At 26.4% G+C, this 22,015-nt stretch overlaps 2 protein-coding genes and 1 long non-coding RNA gene across 5 annotated transcripts in view; 2 read left to right on the forward strand and 1 right to left on the reverse strand.

The window, feature by feature from the left end:
• LOC127285518 (N66 matrix protein-like) overlaps positions 1-2,233 on the forward strand; it is a 31,499-nt gene extending 29,266 nt beyond the window's left edge. For 2 of the 3 annotated variants that reach the window (XM_051311637.1, XM_051311623.1), the window contains exons 2-3: positions 587-649; positions 1,825-2,233. In XM_051311637.1, the coding sequence (XP_051167594.1) occupies positions 587-649; positions 1,825-2,069 (308 nt within the window). In that variant the 3' untranslated portion in view covers positions 2,070-2,233. Of the gene's footprint in view, positions 1-182; positions 349-586; positions 650-1,824 lie in introns of those variants that run through there. The other variant, XM_051311631.1, reaches the window with a different exon arrangement.
• The window catches only part of LOC127285551 (uncharacterized), a 182,397-nt gene that overhangs the window by 34,756 nt on the left and 125,626 nt on the right, over positions 1-22,015 (reverse strand). The window lies entirely within an intron of this gene.
• Positions 16,112-22,015, forward strand: part of LOC127285376 (dynein axonemal heavy chain 12) — a 46,907-nt gene continuing 41,003 nt past the window's right edge. Inside the window, exons 1-5 of the mRNA XM_051311359.1 lie at positions 16,112-16,367; positions 16,765-16,947; positions 19,991-20,355; positions 20,481-20,727; positions 21,556-21,954. Coding sequence (XP_051167316.1) covers positions 16,239-16,367; positions 16,765-16,947; positions 19,991-20,355; positions 20,481-20,727; positions 21,556-21,954 — 1,323 coding nt within the window. The 5' untranslated portion in view covers positions 16,112-16,238. The remainder of the gene's footprint in view (positions 16,368-16,764; positions 16,948-19,990; positions 20,356-20,480; positions 20,728-21,555; positions 21,955-22,015) is intronic.

Below are 22,015 nucleotides of genomic sequence, written 5' to 3' on the forward strand. Positions count from 1 at the left end.
TTGGAGGGGGGGGGGTCAAGAATTTGCAACATTCAATAGAACAAATGGCGCTAATGTATGCAAAATCTGCAACATGATGGAAGGGGGGAGTCGAAAAGATAGATAGAGTGGGGGTATGCAACTTCCCCTTAGAGGACGCAATCGATGACAAAACGAATATATAAAGGTCTTGAAAGAACTGAGAACTTCAGTGTCTTTTGGCTCTTTAAGACGACAATTGCCCATTTTTGGAAAAGTAAAACATCAACTCTTTTTTGGAAAAATTGTGATTTTTGATCATGGCATCTGTTAAATGTTTTGTGCTTTTCTTCACCCTTCTACTTGTTGCTCACTCTTTTGCTCGTCCAGGTAATTTACATGTGTAATACAATGTTTTCCTATAGTGTAAAACACACTCTAGAAAATGATCATAATTTTATTTTTTCTTATATTTTATATAATATATATGATCAAGACAAAATCAATTTACAGAATTAACAAATTCAGATTTAATTTATGAAATGATTATTTTGTTTGAATATTACAATTTGATTATAAAGAAAAATTTTATTATTTCGATATTAAAAATTAATTGTTCTTTAATTAGGTAGTCGCAGAAACGGGTGTACCTCAAAACTATGTTGCATTGGATGCGAAACGGAGAGTGAAGGTAATCATTTTTTTTAAATATCACATGTACCATTTTCCTCAAAACCTTCATTAAAATTTCAAATCATCATATTTGATGATCAAACATTTTTTCCCTAGATATATTTTCTTTACAATTTTATTCGAATTGCAATTTTTTTGTACATTTTAAAAAAGACTCCATTTAACATTTCAACTTAAACTAAAATGTTTTAATCCGATGAAATTTCCGTTGTTTACAGACAACAATTTTATTTTGTCAACATCTGGGATTAATTAAAATTCTAAAAATTTGATATAATAATATAAATATAAATTATAATTGATTTAAAGTTGAATCATTTGAAATTTTAATTAAATTTTACAATCAATTGTAGTTTGGATCTATTAAATTTGAATTGATTAAGATTTAATTAAATTGAAATGTGTTCTAAAAATTTGAAGAGATTTAAAATTTGTGTTAAATGAATTTTGGATTGATTAAATTGATAGCTGATCGATTACAATGCGTTAATCGCAATAAATGCCTTAACTAATTTAAATATAGATTTATTGAAATTTGGTTTAAATAATTTTTAAATTAATGAAAAATTTTGAATAATGCAAGCATTGGTGAATTGAATCATTTATAGAAAAGAAAAAAATCTGTCAATTTTCTGCTCTCCAAATTAATAATTACATTCTTAAGAAATGTCAAGAAATGTTAACATTTTTTTTAACATTCCGTAGCTTAAATCAATGTTTTTAAATTGAGCTGCCGGATCAAAGAAGGGCACATAACTAATGTATTTTAAATGGGTTATGTGCCCTTCTTTGATCCGGCAGCTCAATTGTACATTTTATTATTTTTTAAATATTGCATCCGTGAATTAACCAAAGCATGAGAAAGGTGAAAAAATTTAGAAATTATCAAAATAGGTGACAAAATTTTAATGAGTGAAAAAAGGTGAATAGATGATAAAGTATTATCCCTTTAAAAATCAAAAATTGTTAAAAAATTTTACGTTTTCAAAAAGTATATTGCCTTTTTCTGTAAATATAAATGTTCAATATATCAAGTTTTCTTGACAACAAAAATTTTCCCTGTCTTACGGCTATCTTGATTGTGTTTTTTTTTAAACGAACGTTAGAATTCATTTCGAAATCAATATTCAATATTCTTGCTGTTACTTATGATCTTATTTTATTTCAATGTAGGTGGAAACACTGGAGGAAATGGAAGCAATGGAGGAAATGGAAACAATGTGGGAAATGGAAACAACATAAAATATATGAGTGATGGAGGAAATAGTAACAATGTTGACAATGGAAATGTTGGAAGCAATTACAACCAACATGGAGGTCATGTTGTTTCGAATATCCAAGGAGAAGTAGATAGACTCAGAATAACAGATGGAAAAAAGGAAATAATATTTGGAAGTGGATGCAATAATAATTGTTAAAATCGATCATTTTAGGAACACAATATAAATTCATAATATTACCCTGACTAGTGTTTCTCAAATTTTCATGTTTACAAATATGACAATCAAATTTATCAAATTTATAATAATGTAAATAATTTTCAAACAAGAAGTAAATAAAATCTGTTAGTAATTAAAAGAAATTTGAAATTTTATTTTATTTCTATTATTTATTATTATATATTGGAATTTAAATGTTATTGATTGAATATTTTTTAAAAATAGTTATAAAAAAATATATGCAACAATTTATTTTAATTGATTCTTATTTAAATAAAACAAATTACTTAATTTTAATAATTCCTTTATTATTTATTTCATTTTTCGTCACAATGACTAGTAAATCCATTACATATTTTTTTTACAAATTTACTATTGTTTAAGAATTTTTTAATTTAAAAAAAATGTTATATATTTTAACTATTAGCCAGAGTAATGATAATAGTTTTAATTATATTAATTTGGAATTGGGCTATTAAAATTTTTGTTAATATACGTTGTGTAAAAAATTTTTTTAATCTGAACTTATGTATAATTTCTTTTTAAATATAGTAAATATCATATACTTCAATATTAATAAAATTTGATAGCATTTTATATTTACTTCACTAAATTCAAAATAAGAATTGCTTTGCTTATAACTTTTCACTACTAATAATAGAGAAAAATGTTGGGAATGTTTTTTACGAGAAAGACCTTAAACTTTTAGAAAAAAATTAGTTTAAAAAAAAATATTAATTTTTAAACAATTTGTTTAAAAAACAAAATTTGTTTATAACTTTTAAATATGTTCTCCCTCATTTTGAAGCGCGAAAAAAATCATGAATTTTGTTTAAGTCGTAATAAATCGATGGTTAAATTTTTGAGATGGCATTATTGTTTGTTTTCGAGATATTAATTAATTAACTAACAAAAGTTAATAAAAAATGAAATATTTTACGAACAAATAAAATTAGAGTAATTTTAAAAACACCATTAGAATGATTATTAAAATCCGCATCCAACGAGCCATATATGAACTATTTCTTATAAACGGGTGTGAAATTAATAATTAATAATAAAAATTATTTAAATAATTAATAACATTTGAAGAAATGAAGATAAATCGTCAATTCTTTTTTTATTTGGAAGATCATCTAATTCTGAGTCGAAAAAAGAATAGTAAGTATTACTAAGAATCGAAAATTAATTATAAAATGTTATTTAAAGAAAGACTGAAAAATACCATGCCTAGTATAGGTAGACAACCTCTGACGAGTTGTGCTGTGAGGTGTTGAAACAACGATTGAATAATCTGTTTATAATTTGGATTGTTGAAAATGCTATTTACACTGGTTTTATTTAACACAGAATTAGATGATCTTCCAAATAAAATAAGAATTGACGATTTATCTTCATTTCTTCAGATATTATTAATTATTTAAATAATTTTTATTATTAATTATTAATTTCACACCCGTTTATCAGAAATAGTTCATATAGGGCTCGTTGGATGCGGATTTTAATAAATATTCTAATGTTTGTTTTTCGCGCTTCAAAATGAGGGAGAACATATTTAAAAGTTATAAACAAATTGTTTAAAAATTAATATTTTTTTCTAAAAGTTTATGCTTTCTAAAAGTTTATATTCTAAAATATTATCTATTATATCTCTATTATATCTCGAAAAATATTAAAAATTTCAAATTCAAAATTTGTACACTTATTTAGCACCACTATCACTACAATTTGCTGAATTTTAAGAAAAATACGAGACATGACAACGTATTCTCATATAAAATAGCTCACCTCTTATCGTTTTGCTTCCTCGTGGAGGAAGCTTTGTAGTCCTTTCGCTAATAAAAATTTTCCAAGTGGTGGAAACAAATTTTTTTCAATATAGAAACATTTTATATGAGATCCTGATCAATTGTCCGGATGTGTGTATGTGTATGGATCCCTTTTTTGTTTAGACGATAACTTTAACAGGTTTTAAGGGATTTTTAGATACAATTTTATAGGCTCATTTATCATATTAATATCTCAAATCTGACCGAAGGAATTTAAAAAACACACAAAAAAAATTTTTTTTCGTCTTTTTTCCAAAATTTTTTTTTTAATTGAAAAAATTTTTAAATGAAAAAATTTAAGGTTATATATAACAAAATCGTATTCCTTACGTCAAGACAAATCAATTGGTATATATAAAGTATAGTTTCAATTTAAATTTAAATAATTAATGAAAGGTTAAAAAATCAAAATTTCACATTTTGGCAATAAAATTTTGTGATTTTTTAAATTGAAGTTTATATATGAAATAATTGTATTCCTTGCATGAAAACGAATCGATTGGTATATATAAAGTATACATTGAGGTAAATTTAATAAGATAATGAAAGTTAAAAAAAAAATTCCCATAATAGCTGAAAAATTTAGGTATATTAAGTTGGCGCAACCACATTATCGAAATTACTTTTTACCTATGCCATAATTAAGTGCTCATTTAGTGCTAATTTAATGCCAAAAGCACAAATTTAATGCTGTACATTTTTTAAAAAAAAACCGTGGTGGCGCCAGCTTAACGTTAAGGTAGCGCCACCACATAAAAAAAAGCTGGAAAAAAAATTTTCTTATTGATACCATAATTTAGTGCTCATTTAGTGCTCTCCAAATATTTTGCTCTTAATTAAAAATATGAGATTTTAAATGTTAGATTTGTCCAAAATCAAGTTTCAGACAAAAACAAGTTTAACCACTTACATTTTTTTAATTTAAAAATTTACAAATTAATCGATTGACTTGATACTAGTTACACGGGGGTTTTCGGGGTCGCTGATTAGGAATCCGGTATCATTTGATCAAAACTTAAAATGGCGGAACCAATATGGCGGATGACAAAATTAAAAATTGACCGAATATGTTTGAAACTCGTTACTTGGAGGTTTTCTGGGTCGCTCATTACGAATCCGATGTTAAATTTTTTACGAATAAAAATTTTGAAATTAAAAAAAGATATAAACTCATCCTCTTTGCACAAAGAAAGATTTCTACTTGTGAGCAAAAAATTTAAAATGGAGAAAAATTTATTGGCAAAAAATCTCCATTCTCTCTTTAGGGGAAGGGAGTAATCATTGTTAAATTAAAAAATTTGATTTTCTTTTCATTTTGAATTTTTTAGGACACAAGTAGCAACCTTTTCATTTGTAGAGAGGAGAAGTTTAAATCTTAATTTTTATTGGCAAAAAAAATTATTAGTAATACTAATTACTTTTTACCTATACCATAATTAAGTGCTCATTTAGTGAATTTTAATGCGAATAGCACAAATTTAATGCTGTACATTTTAAAAAAAAATCATGGTGGCGCCAGCTTAACGTTAAGGTAGCGCCAACACATAGAAAAAATTTCTAAAAAATTTTCTTATTTATGCCATAATTTAGTGCTCATTGAGTGCTAATTTAATGCCAAAAGCACAAATTTAATGCTGCACCCAGAGAATAGATTACTTTGATTTAAAGAAATCAGTTTCTTTGACTTGTTTTATTTCATTCAAAATAAAATTTTCTTTGAAACAAAAAAAGCTTATTAGTTTCAAAGACAATTGTGCTTTAAATCAAAGAAATTCTAACATTGAGTCATGGAAACATTTATTTGAAATAAATAAAAAATTTCTTTTAACGAAGATAAATTTTTTTAATCACAGAAAATTTGTTTGAAACAAATAAATTTTCTTTAAAGCAAAGAAATATTTCCCAAAGACTTGATTTCTTTAATTCAAAGATATCCTTTTTCTCGGTGGGTACATTTTAAAAAAAATCATGGTGGCGCCAGCTTAACGTTAAGGTAGCGCCAACACATAGAAAAAATCTCTAAAAAATTTTCTTATTTATGCCATAATTTAGTGCTCATTGAGTGCTAATTTAATGCCAAAAGCACAAATTTAATGCTGCACCCAGAGAATAGATTACTTTGATTTAAAGAAATCAGTTTCTTTGACTTGTTTTATTTCATTTAAAATAAAATTTTCTTTGAAACAAAAAAAGCTTATTAGTTTCAAAGAAAATTGTTCTTTAAATCAAAGAAATTCTAACATTGATATAAAGTCATGGAAACATTTATTTGAATTAAATAAAAAATTTCTTTTAACGAAGATAAATTTTTTTAATCACAGAAAATTTGTTTGAAACAAATAAATTTTCTTTGAAGCAAAGAAATATTTCTCAAAGGAATTAATTTCTTTAATTCAAAGATATCCTTTTTCTAGGTCCGTTAACCTGGCTTGTCCACATTGTCCGATCTGGATAAAACCTATTTGAAAATTAAGGGCTAATTTAATGCCCTAATGCCGAATTTAATGCTCGGCATTTTCTTTAAAAAACTTGTGGACAAGCTAGCTTAACATTAAGGTGGCTTTTCCACACAATGAAGGAGCACTCGTAGGAAAGTCTACTATAGGTCAAAATTTAGGGTTTTTTTAAGGCTCTTCAATGCTTTATTGCCGAATTTAATGCCAGCATCATTTCGCGAAATATTTGCAAAAATTCAATTTTTACTTGATATCAGTTTGTCCACACAATGAAGGAACACTCGTAGGAAGGTCTAGTATAGGTCAAAATTTAGGGCTTTTTTAAGGCTTCGCAATGCTCTATTGTCGAATTTAATGCCGGCATTATTTCGCGAAATAATTAAAAAATTCAATTCTTACTTGATAAGCTTGCCCATTTCTGCTGCTACTCAGCCACTAGTCAGACCCTAAATAGCGTCGCTTGTCTGAAAAGTCTAGCCAAAAAGTCGTTAATCCTAGAGGTACCACTTCCACGAAAAAAGTTTTTATATATGCTAACATTTAGGGCTCAATTAGGGCTAATTTAGTACCACATGCAAAAATTTAGGGCCCTTTACCTATTTAAAGTAACCCTTCGTACTGCTAGCTTGACGTCAAGCTGGATCTGAATTAGTAGTTTTCTACTAATGAAAGAGTGCGCATTCGTTTACTAATTGAATTAGTAACAGTTATGACTAATTTGTAGTAAAAAAAACTAGTAATTGCTAGTAGAAAACTACTAATTTATGGAGTAAGTCGTATTTTTTACTATTTCAAATTAGTAAGCCGATTTACTCCATGAATTAGTAGTTTTTTTTACTAAAAATTAGTAAAAACTGTTACTAATTCAATTGGTAAACGAATACGCACTCTTTCATTAGTAGAAAACTACTAAGTCAGATTTAGAGAGTAGGGTTCTCAACTTATACTATTTAAATTTTTCAAAAACCACCCCTAAGTTCAAAAAAACATCCCCAATTATTAAAACTTGATTTAACCAAACAATAATCATATAGGACTTAGGAGCTAAATTAGTCTTCTTCAATAGCACTAAATTGAATTTTAAAAATGCACTCCCAAGCACCCCAACCATGTAACTGATAGAAAACCAAACACAAAACCTACCCTACCTACTAATTAGATGTTCAAAAATGATCCACCAATTTCAAAAACTACCCCTGAGTAGTTCTAACTCAATTTTCTCAAAAAAAAGTACTAAAGAATTTGGGGCTCATAAATAGCATTAAATTGGATGTTCAAAATTGATCCACCAATTTTAAAAACTACACATAATTAGTTCAAACACAATGTTTTCCAAAAACAAGTACTTATGAATTTAGGGCTAATTTAAGGCTCTTAAATAGAACTAAATTAAATGTTCGAAAATGATCTACTAACTTCTAAAACTACCCCTGGGTAGTTCTAACTCAATTTTTTCAAAAAACAAGTACTTAGAAATTAAGGTTAATATAAGGCTCTTAAATAGAACTAAATAAATGTTCAAAAGTGATCCACTAATTTTAAAAACTATACATGAGTATTTCAAACTCAATTTTTTCATGAAAAAGTACCTAGGAATTTAGGTATAATTTATGGCTCTTTACGAGCACCGAATTGGATTTTCAAAAATGATCCACCAACTTCAAAAACCACCCCTGAGAAAATTAAAATCAATTTTTTCAAAATCAAGTAATTAGAAATTTAGGGCTAATTTAGGGTTCTTAAATAGCACTAAATTAGATGTTCAAAAATGATCCACCAATTTCAAAAACTACCCCTGAGTACTTCAAACTCAGTTTTTACAAAAAACAAGTACTTTGGAATATAGGGCTAATTTAAGGCTCATTATTATTGCACTAAATTGCATTTTCAAAAACGATCCACCAACTTCAAAAACTTCGCCTCAGTAGTTCAAAAATTTCTTTTACATTTTTATATCGAAAATAACGATTTTTAATAAACAAATTAATTTTTTTAAACTGTGAAAGCTATTATTTTTACTTTTTTTTATTTTTACATACCTGAAAATAGTAAAAATATTTTGCAAAAAAAAATTTCGAGTAGTCATCCAAAAAGGGTAATCAGGTTATCAGTAAAACATTTTGCAAAGTATTTTAGTAGTATTTCCATGTATGTAAATATAAAAAAAGTAAAACAACGGGTCTAAAGTTAAAAAAAATAATTTGTTTATAAAAAAATCGTTATTTTCTATAAAAAAATTCAAAAATAAATTTTTGAACTAGTCGGGGGTAGTTTTTAGGATTGGTAGATAATTTTTAAACAGCCAATACAGTGCTATTTACGAGAAATAAATAAGCAAGTAATTCTTAAGTGCTTATTTTTAAATAAAATCGTTTAGACTTGCTAAGGTAGTGTTAAATTTGGCATAAAAGTATTTAAGAGTTTTAATTAAGCCCTAAATTTTGACACCTTGAAGACCTTCCTAAGAGTATTCCTTCAATATGTGGACAAACTAATATAGCGTTAAATTTGAATTTTTGCAATTATTTCGCGAAATTATGCCGGCATTAAATTCGACAATAGAGCATTGCGAAGCCTTAAAAAAGCCCTAAATTTTGACCTATACTAGACCTTCCTACGAGTGTTCCTTCATTGTGTGGACAAACTGATATCAAGTAAAAATTGAATTTTTGCAAATATTTCGCGAAATGATGCTGGCATTAAATTCGGCAATAAAGCATTGAAGAGCCTTAAAAAAACCCTAAATTTTGACCTATAGTAGACTTTCCTACGAGTGCTCCTTCATTGTGTGGAAAAGCCACCTTAATGTTAAGCTAGTGTTACATCCCGAGCGAAAGGCGAGGTTGAATTTAATTTTAATTAATAAAATCAATTTTTAAATTTTGGAGGAATGGTAGGCTGATTAAGTCAAGTTGGTAAGGCTTGACCATTTATTTTTATGTGAGAACGTTTGTTCCTATCGATCCTATGGGGGTCGTCTTTAAGTAATTTACTATTAAATAATTGCCTTTCCACTTATAATTGTTAAGTTGAATATGAATAGTTATGATAAATTTAGGTAAATGAGAAATTAATAAAGAATTTTATTAATTTAAATTTTGTATAATTTATTAATATAAATGAATTGAACTCAAAATATTACAAAGAGTTTTAGTGTAAAAAATGTTGTTACAAAGAAAATTGTGTTTTATAAATATAGTACTTACAATTACCTCTGTTCAGAGGGCAGAAATGAATATAAAACAAGTTGGCACTTGTCAGCGACGCTGTGAGTTTTTACAACTCCTTAAAAGGAACAATTGGGACTTCTTCACAGTTTTTAGTTCGTAAACTCCGAAATGCACACACGTCACGTTTGCAAAATCGATAAATGAGAATACACTAATACGACGATTTATTTTAAATTTCAATAATTGACAAGCTCACAAATCTGGCGATGATGATTACTTGCTCAAAACCCGAACAACGAGTAAACATATACTGTTTGAGATGCAAGAGTTACAGTCGTAGAACTTTCAAAATAACCGAAGGGTCAAGCTTCACGATGGTGAATTTACTTTAAGAAAATGAGTTATAGAATGATTCCGGAGCAACTGACGACTGACAATGGATTTGCATGGGTTTTTATACTAGAAAATTACCCTCAGTGGGAGTAAATAAGTTCAAAGATCACCCCATCTCTAAGCTTGACTCTTAGATTTTCATAGAACTGTAACAATTCTCAGAGCTTAGATGAACACCTGCATCCTGTATCGCATAGCACAAGTATCGCTATTACATTGTCTACAAGCATCTCACAATATTGCGACGCTAGAATACTGTGCTTGCGCCTCGCTAACGCTTACATGAGTCATAAGTCCACTCGCTGCTACTGAGTAATATGCGTAGTAGTGTCAAATGGCATAGGTTTAATTTCTAGGAATAGCCTACCAGGCTTTCGATATTCAAGTCAAAGGTTAGCCTATGCGATTTGATACAAGTGAGAAGTAGATCATCGCATAAGACTTTATACTTTATGCAGCTGCAAAAACAATTCCTAAGAATTAGCTGAGGCATTACGTGGGATTCAAATTAGAAAAATTTTATATACTGAACATTATTCATATTTTTGAATAATGGCATTTTAAATGCTTTAATTTTAAAATGTGTAAGATTTATTATTTTAAAGTAATAGATAACTGTATTTTAAATATAATAGCAAAAAGAATTAATTAATTTTGAAGAATTAGGGCGAAAACTAGTGTAGATAGTTTTCGCTCTTGTTCAACAACCACACGCGATTCCTCAGCATAGCCCTTCTGTAGCGGGAGGTCACCTTCGGTGATGCATCTACTCGCTATATCTATATTCACATATCCATGCCTGTACGCACTATATCTATATATATCGCTCGCTCGCGACGAGTCATAACATGCAGGCAGAGATATGCATATATATAGATATAGTCGCGCGTATATGAATATGAATCAATGCTTTTATATAATTTTTGAAATAATTATAGTTTTAAGATATTATTTTTAACTGTTTTAAATACAAAATAAATTTTATGGTTTATTATTTATATATATATGTATTGAACGAAGTTTAAAAATTTGTTACTGGGATGTAACACTAGCTTGTGCACAAGTTTTTTAAAGAAAATGCCGAGCATTAAATTCGGCATTAGGGCATTAAATTAGCCCTTAATTTTCAAATAGGTTTTATCCAGATCGGACAATGTGGACAAGCCAGGTTAACGGACCTAGAAAAAGGATATCTTTGAATTAAAGAAATTAATTCCTTTGAGAAATATTTCTTTGCTTCAAAGAAAATTTATTTGTTTCAAACAAATTTTCTGTGATTAAAAAAATTTATCTTCGTTAAAAGAAATTTTTTATTTAATTCAAATAAATGTTTCCATGACTTTATATCAATGTTAGAATTTCTTTGATTTAAAGAACAATTTTCTTTGAAACTAATAAGCTTTTTTTGTTTCAAAGAAAATTTTATTTTAAATGAAATAAAACAAGTCAAAGAAACTGATTTCTTTAAATCAAAGTAATCTATTCTCTGGGTGCAGCATTAAATTTGTGCTTTTGGCATTAAATTAGCACTCAATGAGCACTAAATTATGGCATAAATAAGAAAATTTTTTAGAGATTTTTTCTATGTGTTGGCGCTACCTTAACGTTAAGCTGGCGCCACCATGATTTTTTTTAAAATGTACCCACCGAGAAAAAGGATATCTTTGAATTAAAGAAATCAAGTCTTTGGGAAATATTTCTTTGCTTTAAAGAAAATTTATTTGTTTCAAACAAATTTTCTGTGATTAAAAAAATTTATCTTCGTTAAAAGAAATTTTTTATTTATTTCAAATAAATGTTTCCATGACTCAATGTTAGAATTTCTTTGATTTAAAGCACAATTGTCTTTGAAACTAATAAGCTTTTTTTGTTTCAAAGAAAATTTTATTTTGAATGAAATAAAACAAGTCAAAGAAACTGATTTCTTTAAATCAAAGTAATCTATTCTCTGGGTGCAGCATTAAATTTGTGCTTTTGGCATTAAATTAGCACTCAATGAGCACTAAATTATGGCATAAATAAGAAAATTTTTTAGAAATTTTTTCTATGTGTTGGCGCTACCTTAACGTTAAGCTGGCGCCACCATGATTTTTTTTTAAAATGTACAGCATTAAATTTGTGCTATTCGCATTAAAATTCACTAAATGAGCACTTAATTATGGTATAGGTAAAAAGTAATTAGTATTACTAATAATTTTTTTTGCCAATAAAAATTAAGATTTAAACTTCTCCTCTCTACAAATGAAAAGGTTGCTACTTGTGTCCTAAAAAATTCAAAATGAAAAGAAAATCAAATTTTTTAATTTAACAATGATTACTCCCTTCCCCTAAAGAGAGAATGGAGATTTTTTGCCAATAAATTTTTCTCCATTTTAAATTTTTTGCTCACAAGTAGAAATCTTTCTTTGTGCAAAGAGGATGAGTTTATATCTTTTTTTAATTTCAAAATTTTTATTCGTAAAAAATTTAACATCGGATTCGTAATGAGCGACCCAGAAAACCTCCAAGTAACGAGTTTCAAACATATTCGGTCAATTTTTAATTTTGTCATCCGCCATATTGGTTCCGCCATTTTAAGTTTTGATAAAATGATACCGGATTCCTAATCAGCGACCCCGAAAACCCCCGTGTAACTAGTATCAAGTCAATCGATTAATTTGTAAATTTTTAAATTAAAAAAATGTAAGTGGTTAAACTTGTTTTTGTCTGAAACTTGATTTTGGACAAATCTAACATTTAAAATCTCATATTTTTAATTAAGAGCAAAATATTTGGAGAGCACTAAATGAGCACTAAATTATGGTATCAATAAGAAAATTTTTTTTCCAGCTTTTTTTTATGTGGTGGCGCTACCTTAACGTTAAGCTGGCGCCACCACGGTTTTTTTTTAAAAAATGTACAGCATTAAATTTGTGCTTTTGGCATTAAATTAGCACTAAATGAGCACTTAATTATGGCATAGGTAAAAAGTAATTTCGATAATGTGGTTGCGCCAACTTAATATACCTGAAAAATTTTGTATTTATTTAAATTCAAGTTTAAATATAAAAATAATTGTGTTCCTTGCATTGAAACAAACCGATATAATTGTAAATAGTTAGAAATTATATATTATTTTTCATTAATTTTCAGAAATTTCAGTTAAATTGTGAATTTTTGATTTTTTAACTTCCATTAATTCTTTAAATTTAACTGAAATCTATAGGTACTCAAATGTTTATATTATTATTATATTATTTTTCTATGTTTATTTCAATGTTATTGCTTTCTCCACAAGGAAGCAAATTATTTTGCTGATCGTAAAGAGGAAGCAAAATGTTCATGTATAATGAACATCAGAATTTACACCTTGTTTATAACTTTTATCTCTGGGAAATTAAAAGTGATTATTTTAGTTAATACGCATACTAATAGTATTTTAATGAAGATCTGTGTCGTGGACATTTTCAAAATTTAAAGTATAGAGAAAGCTTTTGCCTTACACGGTCATTTCTAATATTTTGTATTTGTCAATAACAGCACTGCCTATAATCTATTATTTAATAATTAGTTTCTTTCTTTCCTAAATAGCAGCGTTATACATATACATGGGCATATCTCTGGAACTTTTAACTTTTCAATAAAGGAAAAAAAAATTCTTTTTTTCGAGCACAGTATTGAAACTCTGTCAACATAAACTTCAAGTACGAAGATTTCAAATTATATAAGTGGACAGATAAAATTTTTTGTCTTAAAAAAGTTATTAATTATTTAAAATTGCAAATTATTGTTAACCTAAAACAGAAAAGTATTCAACAGGTGGTTGATTTTGGAATGAAAAACAATGGAAAGGAAATTACTGTGAAGTTACAATTTTTTAAAAATGATAAAATTTGGTTAATAATTTCAACATTTATTTAAAATAAAATTCTCATTTTGTACACACGTGTTTTCTGTTATTAAAATTACAATAATTTTTTTAAGACACGAGGCACATCAATTTAATATGTCTCAAAATAATTCTAATGACTTGAACTTTAATTTCTCATAAGTTATTTTGGTGTGCCAATTGTCTTATCAAAGAAAAATGCTAAATAAGAGGATTGCAGTCAAAAAGGTTAAAAGTGAGGGACAACTTTTAAAAGCTTATAACTTTTTTTACAATTTACAAAATGTTAATTTTCTTGCGAAAATGTGTTCATCGTTTAATTAACTTTAAAATGACGTATCTTAGAACTGGTAATTTTTTTTAATAATAAAGTTTTATCGTTTAAAGCACCACAAAGTATGGTTAGGGACAAGTAGAAATTGTTGAAAATCGTGCATTGAAAATTAAATAATTATTTATTTATTTAATAAATTAATGTGAAACCTGTTGGAAATGATTGCTCGTATCAAGTATTGATTTTTCCAACAAAAACCAGGTAAAATTTCATTGGAATTAACAAATTATACGCGAGGGACATAATAGTTAAAAGTTCCAGAGATTTTCCCACATATATATTATACAATTTGTATTTAAAGGATACTTTATTTTTGAAGTTCCGTAAATAAATAAAATAAAAATAAAATAATAATTTAAATGAATATTTGGTTTAATGAAAATTCTGGCATTTAAAAATTTGACTCAGATGAAATTCTGTTTAATAAGAATTCTGATAAATAAAAATTAGATAGAATAGAAATTTTATTGAATAAAAGTTTTGTTAAATATAATGCGTTGTACTAATAGATGATATACAACAATTTCTGTATGTCTCATTATTTTAAAGTTATGAACGTTTTAAAAACGCTATTCTTTACAATAAAATAAAAATATTTAATAATAGGTAATATGAAGTAATAAAACAAAATATATGAATTTCTTTTGTAAATTTATTATTTATTACTACAATTTACCGAATTTTGAGAAAAATCCGAGACATGACCCCGTATTCTTATATGAAATGCCTCAGGTACACAATATCTGACAAAGTTTTGTGGTCACTCAATAAATTAAAAATATCTACTACTAGTAAATTAAAATATAATAAAATATTCCGCTGTGCTTTTATATGGAAACCTTTATATGGATTCCCTAATGTGAATTTTCCAGTAGGGATTAAACAATTTTTTGGTTACTTCAAACAAAATTTGTTAAATTCAAATAAATATTTATTTCATTGATATAATTGCTTTGTTTATTTTCATATAAATATTTCGAATAAGGAAAGAATTTGATTGAATCAAATAAAGTTTGGGTTGATTCAACCAAAAGTTTGGTGAACTGTATAGCAACGAATATAGGGCTAAATTTCTGATGTGAGGCCAAAATGTGAACATTGGATTTTTTGAAGAATCACAACTATTGTAAGTATAAAAGGATGAGCAAAATTTTGACCTGTATATTTTTTGCAAATTTTTTTTTAAAGAATTCAAAATAAAATTTTAATAAAAAACCCATTTTTTTCTTTCTTTTACCCTTTAAAATGAAGCTTAAAGTGTATACACCCAGAGAAAAGATTTCTTAATTTTTCTGTTTCAGGTTTTACTAATAAATGTTTTTTCTTTTTCAGGTTATACTAATGATTTTTTTTCTGTTTCAGATTTTACTAATAATCAATTTTTTTCCTTTCAGGTTTTACTAATAAATTTATTTTTCTTTCAGGTCTCCCACAGTACAAAAATATTTCTGCAATATTGAAAATATTTCAACTATTGCAGGAATAAATTTTGTCCTCTGGCGTGGTTAGGCCTAAATGCTCATTTTGACCCCAATTACAAAGTTAAAAAAAAATTATTTTCAAATTGCAAACTATGCAATGGGGAAGCACGTTAAAGAAAACGTCTATTGTTCCACCTCCTGGGTAATGTGGAAGAGAACATAATTATTTTTTTCCAAAAGAGAAATGGAAGCTTGTGATTCAAGGGAATTAGATTTATATATAGTAAAAAGCAATTTTTATTTTCACGATGAATTTTTATATTTTTGCATCACAAAATTTTCATTAAATTTAAATTTACCTTTTCAATATTTATAATCGACGACACCTAATGCCCTTAATGAATAAATTGAAATGATATTGCCTATATTTATAATAAAAAATATTTTTGTTTTTGATAATTACAAGCAATATTAACTGTCAGTCGCTTATCAATAATTGTCTTAATTTTCATAAAAATTTTTAATCGTTTTCTTCCTTTGATTTAAATGCCCATTTATTTGTAAATTTTCAGTTGACTTCAGTTGTTAAAAATAACAAGTCATGACAAGTGCTGTTTAAAGTATATTATTTTAATGCTTTAACAGTAATTAGTGAATAAACTAGCATTTTATCAAAAATGTCATCATCTGAGTTTCATAATCTTTTATATGGCACTACACGTATTCGAAAAACAATTCCAGTTCCAAAATTACCAATTGATGAAAAAGTAGAAAACAATCGTCTATGCAATTTTCAAATTGAAAAGGTTAGGTTTATTTATTTAAGCAATAGTATTTTTATTATTTTTATTTTTGTAAGGAATGTTTTAAAAGGTGCAAAATAATACAATAGAATTTAAAAAGAATTTTATTTAAAAAATAAATTATTATAAATTTGAATAAAATATTGTAAAAAGTATTTTTTTTCTACATTGTTATTTTTTCAATAAGTGGAAATTTCAAAAATTTTTATATCTTTCTAATAAAATTTTGTTTTAAAATTTTTATTTTTGGAATAAATTAAATTTTTTATTTCTAACATTATTCATCTTTGAACCCCTGTTTTTTACTATTAAAATTTTGAAGGAAATTATTTTTGAAAATTGTAGAATTTTTTTCTAAATATATTGATCCTAAATATATTTTAAAAATAATTAAATTCAGACACGAAGAAGAAAAATTCATCAACTGATCGAAGAGAAAACTTCAAAAGTAAAAAATGAATTTTTCAAAAATGAACATGATGAAGAATCACATTTTAAATGTAATGTTCCACGATCTCAAAAGTATTATATTTTAAAAATGAAAGAATATGCAGACAAATTACCCACAACTCAACTTCTTCCTGTAAGAAACAATTTTACAAAAATTTATTTTCATTTTTACAAAACTAAAATATTTTCATGATACTAATATATAATAATTAGGGGAAAGGTGAGTAAGTTCGCCCAAAAAAAGTTACTTAATTTTAATGTTTGAGTATAAAAACTCTTTCATAGTACAAAGACAACCTTCAGAAATGAAACAGAATAGTTATTTGAATTGTCTTTTCATGAAAATATTGAATAAATTGTAATTAAAATATCGATGGTATAAATGAAGAATTGATCTGAGGTGCGGGTAAGTTTGACTACGGAGGAGGGTAAGTCTGTTTCTTCCAAAAAGTATGAATAAATTGAAGTAAATGTGTCAAATTTTTTTGTATTTGTTTTTATTAATCAATAATCTTACACGGAGAGAAATCTGCTGCGATTTTTGCTTGGATGAGTAAATTACTTTAATTACATGGCACGACACTTGCATTTTTAGCATAAATTCAAGTATTTATTGTAAAAATAGTTTCTAAGCAAAAAACACAAGTCACGGGTGTTAATTTTGCATGAATTTCACATAAAAACTGCAAAGGGGACATGCCATAAAAGTATTAGATCCTCTCTTATAAAATTTGCAAGAATGCCATCTGATTTTCAGGTGGAATTTATACAACACAATCTTACCTCCGTATACACACAGCATTTCACACACACAATCATTGTATGCTGGTGATTCCGATGAACGGAACGCACAATGCGCACGCTCGTGTTTTACTATGCGTTTTTAACCGCGAAATTTAAAATAATTTTATTTAAAATTTTTTTAAAAATATTTGTTGCCAATAAGTGGTTGTTTATTAAAAAGTAAAATAGAAAAATAATAAATAAAATCGAATTATTTATAATGCATACATTATAAATAATTCGACTTTATTCTCGATTTATTTATTAAATAAAATAAAATTTAATTTATCCATAGATAATTTTCTGAATATATATAATATTTTATTAATATTTAATTAATTTCATATATTAATTAATTAAATTAAAATTATTAATTAATGTAATAAATATGTAAATATATAATATTAATACTATATTGGTGATTATATTTTAATATTTAATATAAAAATAATACTCATACCCATAATATAATAACAAATATATAAATACAATGAATAAATATAATTATAAATTTATACAAATGTAATTAATATTAAATTTTTAAATTGTTTTTTATTTTTAATAGATTCTGTTTTTAAAAGAACAAATAACATTTTAGCTAATAAATATTTAAAAATTTTAGTATTTAAAATTTTCTATTTTACTGTTTAAGAAACAATCACTTATTGGCAACAAATATTTAAAAAAAATTTTTAAATAAAATTATTTTAAATTTCGCGGTTAAAAACGCATAGTAAAACACGAGTGTGCGCATTGTGCGTTCCGTTCCTCGGAATCACCAGCATACAATGAATGTGTGTGTGAAATGCTGTATGTATACGGAGGTAAGATTGTGTTGTATAAATTCCACCTGAAAATCAGATGGCATTCTTGCAAATTTTATAAGAGAGGATCTAATACTTTTATGGCATGTCCCCTTTGCAGTTTTTATGTGAAATTCATACAAAATTAACACCCGTGACTTGTGTTTTTTGTTTGATACACTCCATTACATTAAATACATGAATTCATATTTAAATTATTCCAGTCTTAAGCTAAAATTGTATCGAAAAATGACTTATGAAATTAATAAAGACAGCACAAGCAAAAATCGCAGCAGATTTCTCTCCGTGTATGAATGTCTTAAAAATTAATACTGTATTATAATGAAATATACATTTTTTTTGTCAAATTTAATTTTTCAATCAATACTAGTTTTTAAAGGAGGAGAAAGTAGCTATACGTAAAGTATGTAACTCTCAAGGCGCTCTCACACCTTTTTGGCTGCCTGCAGGTTACAATGGCAACGCATGAGAGTGAGTGCAACAGAAAATTTAAAAATTTGAATATTCAAATTTTCTGTCTCACTCACACTCGTGCGTTGCCATGGTAACCTGCAGGCAGGCAGGCAGCCAAAAAAGGTGTGAGTGCGCCATCAGAGACAAATGCGCATGCGCGCTTTGTGCGCGTTTCTTTCTCAAAATATTCAAATAATTATTTGTTATATATTTATTGAATTATGCATTTTTTCTATTAAAAAATTTTTAGACATGAAAGAAAGAATGAATGCGAATGACAGTGAAAAAGATAATTTATTTACACTAAAACGTCAATCGAGAACAGACGAATGTGCAGTGCTGTTCTCGATTGACGCGATTTTTATCGCTCGAAAATAAAAACACTCAGGGCCGTATGAAGGGCCTTACGCAACAATGTGAATTCTATCTAGGGGATTTTCACTAGTGGGGCACTGAATCCACCTTAAATTTAAAAATCACAAGTACGAGTTTGGCGTCAGTCATAACCTAAATTCTACCCGCTTTCCCACTTCCCTTCAAGTGTTCCCTTGCTCTGTTCTCGACTGACGTGTTCTCGATTGACGTTCTAGTGTATTAATATTTAACAATGTGTAAATAACATTTTTAGTATTGGACGAAAAATCAAATTTAACAATCATCTATTCTGAAACCCGATTAAAAATCAGATTTAACATTTTTCTATTCGGTATAAAATCTTTTAAAACTTTAAAATATCACATTTTAGATAGGTATTGTATGTATATAATTGAGGTTATGCATAATAGTAATTTTCTTGATTCTGCTACAATAAATGAAAATTAAAAGCGAAACAAAAATTTAAATAATAAAGTATAAATAAAAATATACTTGTTATTGCAGCATTAAATTAAACTATTATTAAATAATCACCTGCATTTGTAGAAATCTATCGCAGTTCGTCTTCTGTTGCATGTCTCTATTTATTTTTAAAAAAGTTATTAAGAAAAACGAACTTATCCGCCGCGCGAACTTACCCACCTTTCCCCTATAACTAATATTCTTTAAATATTACGATATTTTAAATTAGAATTTAAAATATTAAAAATATTAAATTCGAATTATAATTAAAATTTTTAGGAATGGGAAGAAAATATTAAAAAACAACTGTCAAAAGAGTTGAGAGTAAAGTTTAAAATAGTTTTCAATGATGAGATAAAAGAAACACGAGAACGTTATTTTAAAACAATGCATGAATTAGGAATACGAGAAGTTATAGCAATGGAATGTCAAGACAAAACATTCGATACATTAGATCCACCTTATAAATTTCCTGGACATACGGAATATCGCAATAAATTTTTGAAAAATCGCAGCATAATAGAAAAGAAATATTTTCTGTCTCATAAATTAATCAAAAATATAAAGTCTAAAACAAATATTTTTCAAAATTTTATATTAGATTTTCGAAAATATCGAACTCGTGGTTTTTTGGAATTAACACGGTAAATTGAATTTATTTATATATATATATATATATATATATATATATATATATATATATATATATATATATATATATATTGCTTATTATATTAATTTTTATTAATTCGTTAAAAAAAATTGTCAGTTTGCAGGATTTAGTCGAGGATGATTTAAGGAAAGGAAATTTAATTATAACAAATTCTTATTACAATAGCATTGTTAAATTAATTTCACAACCACGATATTTACATGAAATTCCATCAAATTTGCTGCCCTCATTTTTAAAGTGTGCTTCCAGATTTCTGGCTCTTCAAATAAATCGACAAATGATGAATACTATTGAACACTTGCTTCAAGTAGCCAATGATCCTTTAACTATTCCAGTGTTAAACGTAAGTTTTATATTATTATTATTTATTTTTAAATAAATTAAATCTATGAATATTTTTTTTCCATTGTTTGGGAATAAAATTCAAGGTTTTTTATTCCTAAATTTGAAAATAATTTAAAAGTTTTCCAAATTAAAACTTTACTTCGAAATAAAAATAAATTCAAATAATGTGCTTGAAGTTCTCAACTTTCAAATCAACGAAATTTTTTTTTTATCTATAAACTATATACCTAATTGTGCCAGAAAATTTAAGAAAAAAAAACAGAATTTGGTCTTGAATAGTAAAAAACCACAGTTAATAAAAAAATTGATTTTAATTAAATGTACATTCAGTTTGTATAAATGTATTTAAAAAAATTTTTAAAAATTAAAAATTGAATTTGGAAAATTATTAAATTAAAAAAAATGAATTTAAAACTAAAATTACATTAGTAATTTATTTTACAATAATTTAATTTTTAAATTAATTGAAAATTCATAACTTGAGAATTTTTCTAACTCAAAATTTTCTTTATCTTATTGAACTCGAACAATTTCTCCAACATTGAGTGATTGAAATTTTTTTGAATAATTTACCAAAATTCGTAATTCGAATAATTTTCATTAAAAAAAAAAATCTTTACAATTTAAAGGATTTATAAAATTTATATTTAAATATCTAATAACAATAGATATATAGGAATAAATACCTATTTTTACGTTATTAAATTTTATTAAAAAATAAAAAGTCGACTAAAACGATTTTTAGCGCTTTAAAATCGATGTGTCTTGTCATCATCGTTAATGCAATTATTTTTATATGAAAATTGCAAATTAAATTGCTTTTCAGATAAAACTAAAATGTGAAAATAATCAACTATTTATTTCACCCTCGATGCCCGAGATTTATTCGGTATTTCATTCTTTTATTGATAATATTGCAAATACAGCACGATATTTGCCATCGCTGGAGTCTTGGGTAAATGTCAAAACCACAAATGAATTCATTCCAGTCACTTTGCCCGATTGGTATTTACAACAATCACATGAAATTCTTGAGCAAAATTTGGAAACAATGTATCAATCCTTAAATAGTTACATTGAAGATCTTGGACAACAATTTAGTTTCATTTACAGTTCAGAAACACATCAACAAATTATAAACTATGTTGCAGAGGGTCATGATTTTACCACATATGTGAATAAATTTGAAGAATTTAAAACCTATTTTTGGGAAATAACAAAAATTGTAAATAATTTAACTTGCATTTTATATATTTCTGGGATTATTTATGTAAAAAGTAAAATTA

Source organism: Leptopilina boulardi, unplaced genomic scaffold (genome assembly GCF_019393585.1).
Source record: "Leptopilina boulardi isolate dan_hultmark-lab unplaced genomic scaffold, ZJU_Lbou_2.1 LbouV2_121, whole genome shotgun sequence".
In the NCBI taxonomy this organism is placed as follows: Eukaryota; Metazoa; Arthropoda; class Insecta; order Hymenoptera; family Figitidae; genus Leptopilina; species Leptopilina boulardi.